Source organism: Lathyrus oleraceus, chromosome 2 (genome assembly GCF_024323335.1).
Source record: "Lathyrus oleraceus cultivar Zhongwan6 chromosome 2, CAAS_Psat_ZW6_1.0, whole genome shotgun sequence".
Classification (NCBI taxonomy): domain Eukaryota; kingdom Viridiplantae; phylum Streptophyta; class Magnoliopsida; order Fabales; family Fabaceae; genus Lathyrus; species Lathyrus oleraceus.
Genome location: NC_066580.1, coordinates 456072783 through 456081161, shown reverse-complemented (window position 1 = coordinate 456081161; position 8379 = coordinate 456072783). Strand labels below are relative to the sequence as shown.

General features: G+C 33.9%; 1 protein-coding gene across 1 annotated transcript; it reads left to right on the top strand.

Moving 5' to 3' along the window:
* The first annotated feature begins 3899 nt into the window (after window positions 1-3899).
* LOC127120314 (uncharacterized) lies at window positions 3900-4644 on the top strand. Its single transcript, XM_051050729.1, has one exon. The coding sequence runs from the start codon at window positions 3981-3983 to the stop codon at window positions 4479-4481; it is 501 nt and encodes a 166-aa protein (XP_050906686.1). The 5' UTR covers window positions 3900-3980; the 3' UTR covers window positions 4482-4644.
* Window positions 4645-8379: the final 3735 nt, after the last annotated feature.

The window sequence follows — 8379 nt, the reverse complement described above, 5'->3', positions numbered from 1 at the left end:
GTGGTGCCATCTATAACTGTGGAGCAAAAAGATACACAACACTTATTATTACACAAAATTAAAGTGGTATAGTTTTGTCGGGCGGTCGATGTTTGACTATTGTTTGGTGTTTTCAACGAATATGAGTTTATTAATTAAATTATATAATTAATTGAGTGTTGTTAAGTGATATTATACATAAATGAGTGTTATGTGTAATTATGATTATGTGTGATGAAAATGCAAGTATTGTGCTTACATGTTGATAAGTTGTTTAGATGTGTATTTCGGAGTGAGAAATATGAGTGATGCAGTGAATGTATATTTGTTTATAGTCATAGTGAAGGTGTATTTCATCTTTCGTTGTTGTTTGATTATGTACTGTTAGAGTGGGGTTGTATTGCATTTTTATATGTCATACATCATGTGTGTCGTTGTTGTGAAAAAGACATGTTTGCTAGCTTGGAGTGGGGACTAGTGACTTGTCCCAAATCTTGAGTGAGGACTTAGAGCTCAAAGTGGGAGCTCGGGGTTCGTAGTTGATTGGAACCTGATTCGTATGAACAACCAAATGTAGAGTCGATACGTCATGCATATAAAGTTGAGTTGCGAGTCTGGTACAGAATGGGGACCGTGACTAGCATGAGTTGAGTCGATGTTGCATTGCATTAAATTATGGTTGTGTAAATGAGATATTTGTACATTGATGGATATTTTTGTATGATTCGTGTGATTGGCGATTGACTTTGATATCAGTGAAATATGAATACGTGTTGTTGTGATGCATGTTTGATATATACATGGTATGTGATGTAGGAATCTATCTTGATTATTTTGAGCACCAATTCTTATTTGAACATATTCTCACCCCTTTTTGTGTTGTTGTGTTTGTACTCCTCCGTAATACAGACAATTAGGTACCTGAGTAGGAGCTTGAGGTCGGAGACGGTATTGTGCCTCTTTAGTTGCTTGTTGTTCGAGTCTATAGTTAGAGTCAGGTACCTGAGTAGGAGCTTGAGGTCGGAGACGGTATTGTGCCTCTTTAGTTGCTTGTTGTTCGAGTCTATAGTTAAAGTCGTTGTGATATGTAACACGAGGGGACACATTGTTATGTTATTTGTTGCATTTTACATATCTTCATTTGTTTTCTTTTCACATTGAACCATTTCTTCAAATTTTGGTTGTTGGGGCTTTTATGGCAACTATTTTCTAATTTTTTCCATTGCTTATCAAATGAATTATTTTTAAATTATGTGATTCAAATATGAGTTGTTTGTTTGTTAAGTAACATTCTACATGAATGATTTATGTTTTATTTAATTAATTGTCGAGACGGAAGTAGGGTGTTACATTGAACATATGCATTCTCATATTTTTCCGAGAATATAATTCTTGTGTAAATAATTTCACAAACTACAATCACTTGATCAATCACTTGACCATTTCAACACTTTGGTGGGTTAAAGCCCTTCATGAAAGAAGAATTTTTTGAAAAAAAATTTGAATTTTCTAAATTATTGTTTCTCATATCATTATTTTTTACTTTTATTTTGTTAGGGGTTTTGGTATAGTTCCTTTGTAAATATTTTTTTTATCTATTTAATATATGAGCTAAGGGGGAGAGGATATAGATAGTTGAGATGGTTAGTTTTATTGATGTCAAAACACTTGTAATTTAGAAAGTTAAAAAATAATAAGTATGACCTTAGATTCAAATGCTTAAACTTTTTAAAAATACACTAAAATTAGGACCTCTTATCATGACATGATTATTAATAATAATAAAAGGAAGATTCTGAATGCTTTCAATTATTTAAAAGTAACCACACAATTATATATATGAACAAGGCATGAGAACGAGAGATTTTCACGTGTTGAAAGAAAAGTAAATGACAAAAAAAAAGTCACATCCCTTTAATTTTATTTCCAATTGCTACTCATTAGTCATTAGATAAGATAATCATCCACTGTCATATATATGTATTGGCGTGCTACAAAAAATCAAATAGAATTAGTACTATTCATATACTTAGTCCACTAATATAATACTAGTATAATAAAAAAAGCATGTACCAAAAAGGAGAATCCAAAATGACCCTATGAGATTGTCCTTTGAATTTAGAATTGGGGTAAATGTGATTTCTAGTATGTGTTATAAATCTTTAAAATGGAATTACAGTACCTTTATTGGGCCAATTTTTGATCCGTGATGTCAAATAGTCCTTCCCAATTCCACAATTTCACAAACTTTACCTTCCCACTTTATTACTTTCAACTTCACATTTACTTTCCACTCTTAATTTAGAAACCGCAACAAAATTCAACTTGCCTCATTCAAGCTACGCTGCAAGGTTAGGTAGTAGTATCACTACAGTATAACATCCTTCACGTGATTTGCTTGTGCCCTCCAACATTTCATTGTTTCACCTAATAATAGTCATAAATAATGTCAGGATCATCTTCAATTTTTCTTTATTCCTTTTTATAAAAATATTGTTGTTTTATAATTTTGAAATATTCTTACAGAAGAAATTATTAAATTGAATCTTAAACTTTAATATGTAAATACAACATTGTTTAAATTCATACAAAACATTCTACTAAGATACAATTATGAAAAAAAAAAAAATTTATATTGTACAACTAATTCTAAGGTAGATATCAATATAAAATTACACATTTTGATGGTTATAAATGGTGTGAAAGAATGTTTTTATTTAGAAGCGAAATTTTAAATTAAATGTTGAAAGTAATTCAAGTGATGTAATTTATCAATATGGGATGGTAATCGGTTGCAGCAAAGTAAAAAATTTCATACAAATAATAGAAAAATGATGTTTTTGCTGTTGTAATCAATTAACCTATTATGTTAAGGGATTACAACGGAAAGATATTTAATTTTCATGTCACGTCTAATCGATTAACTAAATGGTGTAACCGGTTATAAGCTCGATGTTTATACTTTTATATTATTTTATTTGGTCATTTTATTTCTCAATCGTATTATAATTCATGTATAAATGTATATGATGCATTATCATCTTAAGTTAATGCAATCATAACCCTTCTCTCCCTCTCAATTCTCCTCATTCACTTTTCATATCCAAAATTTCTCCACAATTATTCACCAATCTATGGTGTCTTGTTCTAACATAATGTGATTGAGAGAAAACATAAGGGATTGAAGCAAATATGACTCCAAACTAGCTCTTATGAAATTTGATCTAACAAGAAAATGTAAACTCAACCAAAATATTTATTTTAGATATCAAAAAATAATATATCACTCAAATTCAAACCCTACTCACTACTCAAAATGAACAAATGGTGAACACAAACGTATAATATCTCATAGAGATGTGTCTTCACTATTTTACAAAATTGTCGAACTCATAAAGACACCCCCAAAATACCATCATTTTTATGCATTTTATATATAAGCAGTACTAAGCATTACTTAGGCCTATTTCTTACCAATTTAATGCCAATAATTTTTTCAAATTCTTCACTAATACTTTGATTTCCAACCATTATTTTATCAAATTTACATGGTAATTTTATCAAATTCAAACAAATTGTAAGTGACATTGAGCTGTCATCATGATTTTCACACAATCAGCTTCAAAAACATGAATATCACATGATTTTGTGTAATTCAACTCGAAACCAAAGATCTAACACTAGTCCAATTTTAACACATTGATTTCACTATGGTTGAACATTTTGTCCGAACCAAATGACAAAACCGTAAATACACACCCAATCTCGAAAATAGGGTCAGTTTCGCACACTAAACGCTAGCTAGTAATACAACCTGTCAACAACAACTTACAGCCTGGAAAGTCATTCCCGCAGCTTCTAATTAATTAAATCAAAATTCCACGTGGAAATTACTTACTATATATTCTCTCATCACGTTCCTTTCTTCTTCAACTAATAACAACATTTCCACATTTCCACCACTCGTACATAACTCGCCGGACTCACTGAGTCACATCACAATGGGGAACTGTACCTCCTCCGATTCAACACGCGTTGCAACGGCGAAGCTTATTCTCCAAGACGGAAGGTTACGAGAGTTTTCTTATCCTGTCAAGGTTTCTTACCTCTTACAGGAGCATCCGTCGTGTTTTATATGTAACTCCGACGAGATGGATTTCGACGATGTTGTCACCGCCGTCGATGAAAACCAAGTGTTGCAACTAGGACAGCTTTATTTCGCTCTTCCGTTGAGTTGGTTGAGGCAACCGTTGCAGGCTCAGGAGATGGCTGCATTGGCCGTTAAAGCGAGTTCCGCTCTCATGAAAAGTGGCGCTTCCTATAAATGCGGTTGTGGCGGGAAACAGATTATGTTCTCCGGTGAGTGTGACGCTAAGCGTGTTTCACCGGCTGGCGTTTCTGGCGGTGGTACTGTACAGAGATCGAGAAGAGGAAGAAATACAAGAAGCGGTAGTGCCGGTGTTGAGAAGTTTGCGGCGTTGTTGAGTTCGATTCCGGAGTAGGGTTAGTTTCGGAAGAAGATAGTTGGTGGTTATTTTTATTTTGTAGATATTTTATTTTTGAGATTTTTTTATTTTTATTTTTTGTGTAGAGTGGTTTTAGTGAACAAAATGGAAGCAATTTTAGATTCTTTGGAGTTAGATTGAAATTTGGATATTCCGTTAATTTGTCTTTCCCTCTTTAAACTATCTTACGTTTTACATTTTGACCGTAATCAAGTTTGTAATATCCTTTGCAAATAAATTATTTTTTGAAGTATTTAAAGTAGATTAATTAACCATAACGCCCAAATTGAATTTGTAATGTTTAATAAAGTTTACTATTTAATTAAAAATGACAAGAATAAAGATTTTAATGAATTTTTAATTGTTTCAATTATAGTTATAAGATAATTGAGAAAAAAAGTTAAATTATGAATAAAAACTAGAATGCTCCTTGTAGTGTGTTTGATTTTGAATGGGGAAAATTGATTTTGGTTACACCTTGAGTAAAAGTTAAAATAATTTGTCTTTTAAGAGTATTCTGGTTCCGATTTTAGAAAAAGACGAAAGTGGTTTTTTTAGATGCCTAATTTAATTCCTTAAGTTAGGGAGGACTAGAACTCTTGGTTAAGTTATAAGAATTTTCTTATAATTTCATCCAATTATTTTTAAATTTTATATGTTTGTTCTTTTATAAAAAAGAATTAATTTTGTCTTTGATCTGTTACTAAATGTTTGGATTTTGAGAGCGTCTCCCAAAGTCTTAGACTTAAATTCCGCTAATAATTTTAAGTTGAGTGTCATAGTCTTAGACTTGAATTTTGCGCTAACAATTCTTGTATAATTTTTACTGAACTCATATTTTTTATAAATATATTTTAATATAAATTATTTGTTTTTTTCAGCAAATGATATGCATATGGTGAGTCAATTATCTTTGGCAATCTTAATTATATTGAAATAAAAAGAGTAGAGTATAAAATGGCTAGTGTTCAAAATCAAATTGATCTAATAGAAAATCATTAATCGAATTGAATCAAATTAAAAATTATAAAAAAATTATATTTGATTTGAATTTGTTTGAGTTATTTTTTAATAGAATTACGTGATTTGATTTAGTTTGCAGTTTATATTTTGTAAATCTAGTTAAATCAAATCAAATTGTATTATATTACAACTCAAACTTCATTTAACCCACATCCAATCCAAACCTATTATGCATTAGTCTTACGATTACACATAATTTCCTCTTTTTCACAGTTAGAGTTTCATTTTTAGTCTTCTCAAATATTTCATAATAGTATCACACATTCTTTTCATCTTCTTAACTAGGTACATCTCGCATCTTCTTCTCCAATATATCATCTCTTTTATTCTTGTTTTTTCATCTCTCATTTTTATACTAATGTTCTATCTTCTAATTTCTTTTTTATCCCACATCTTCTTCTCTAATCTCTCATCTCTATTGTTCTTTCTTTTTCATATTCTCTAAACTTTCATCTCCTTTATTTTTTCTATTTCATTATAATATTTTTGATATTGTTTTATGCTATAGTTTTATATTTTTTATTCCGTTTTTGTCTAATCTCATTTTTGTATATTAAATGGAAGTTGTTTTTCAAATATGATGAGTTTTATTGTTATTTGGTAATGTATGAATGATTAAACACAAATAAAAATATTGTAAAAACTGAATCAACCAAAATTGCATTAGTTTGATTTGGTTTGGTTTAATTTCCCCCCTAAAAGTCAACCAAACCAGACCACACGTTTTTCTCTTGCGGTTCAAATGACTTTTAGCGTCAAAACAGGCCAAACCGCACCGCAAAAACCCTATAAGAGACAAAAAACCTAATATGTTACGTGCCGACCAAAGACCCGGGACTCCCTACTTCACATCGGCCAAAGGCCCAATACCATGAGACCCATTATCCAGCCTACCATGTTAGGCCCAAGGTATAAAAACCTTCGTAAAGGGTTCTCAGGTACGCAATCTCTTTAATATCCACTTTCACTTCGACTATCTTGAATCCTAAACTAACTTAGGCATTGGAGTGCTAACCATACAAGTATCCCCATTCGTCCACCGTATCATAGATAACAACACCGACTAACGACATCACATCATGATCGATCTCTCTGGTTCAAGAAACACCGTGGTCGCAACCTTTGATCCAAGGTGTTGCATCAGAGTTGTGCATCGCAACCTTTGTTTCACCGTAGTTTCCGCAATCATCACCATTTCTAATTCCTCAATGGAATAATGGTTTCGTTTGTGGGAATCGACTTCTGATTCCTATGATTTCCTTAATTGCACATTTGATCCTCAAATATGAGTTCCATATAGATTTTTGGAGAAGAAATCAAAGTTCTTAGGATCTAAGTACTTATATCTACACCATTTTGATCCATCGAGTTCTAATCCAACATCGAGCAATCGATTGCTTCGATTTCGGCCTATAGCGGAGTGACATCACAAAATACCTCAGAGACGGGAATCCGACCCTACGATATTCCAGAGACCGGGGCATCAACCTCAAACGCTTGGGAAATCCAATCAGTGGAAGCCTTCAGATCCAGATTCAGGTTTGCCAATCCAGGAACGGATGACCCATTTCACCCTCACCCGAACAATGTTATGGATCAACCATCGCTGGGTGCACCTTCAGGTGGGTGTCGTCAAAACCAAATTAGAGTCTACCTCGGGCCCGAACAAGAGTAGAAGGAACTGCCTCTAGGAGATGAGGCATCACCAACTCTGCCATGGTCGACTAACATCGAATACCTCATTATCATAAAGGCCTCACATTAGATGTCTCATCATCGTACCGACCAGAGCCCCATCCAAAAAACCACCAACGGTCCATGATCGCAGAATGATATAGGAGTTGCGATATCAAGGGATTACGCTTTCGGACAGATGCTTGGCCAATGAAGTAAGGAAGGGCCGCATGGCTCTCCGTAGATTAAAGAAGTCTTTAACACCCTGACCCAGTTCTCAAATAAAAATTAGACAAGTCTCCGGGATGCGACACAGGGAGAAGGGTGGCCCGTGTTAGATAGAGCATGCCGGGAATAACTACCCGGGAGGTTCTGCACGCTACAAGGCCAAAAGTACGTCGAAAAAGTTGCCTACCTCGTCAATTGCCAATAAGAATCCTTTCATCCCCTGATAATACAAGCACCTCAGATGCATCAAATTAGTAGGTTCAAGCCCGAGCAATTCGGGCCATTTAAACCCCAGAAAGAAGACCCAGACGCGCAAAACAGGGGCCATACCTCTCACCAGTTAAGGCCCCGAACCTCAAGATCTACCGAGCAACAATCCACCCAGATACCAAACCCGAGGGAAAACGCCTGATATACACTTGCGCCCGATCACAAGATTTAATTAATGTATTTTAAATTAATCATATAATAGTGAAACAAAATACATATATACATTGTTATTATACTCTTGCTATTATGCTTTCTACCTTGTACCATTTTTAGGACACCAAAATTCGAATGCAAGCTGGAGTGAACCAGGGAACAATCGATATAGTTGATGCCCGTCTTAAGGATCTGAGGGTGCTATCAGATATACTTTAAGAGCCCGACTACAAAAATAAAAAACTTGACACTTTGCACACTTCAGAATTTAGGGGTGTTGTCAAATACGCTTCGAGCTACAAAGAAAAGGTATAAGAAGAGCCCTAATGAAGGTTTCCAAGGCTTGTGCCTGGAACAAAGCTGGAACATCGTCATGAAAGCCCAAGCTCCAGGATGAAACTACGAGGGGGTAACTTTTAGATGATTCATCACAACCACCTCAAAATCAGAGTAGGGCAGACACATCCCTAACACGATGAATAAAAACTCATACAAGGGACCCAAGAAACCCTTTAAAGAGCCATATACCCTTTCATCTGGACCTATT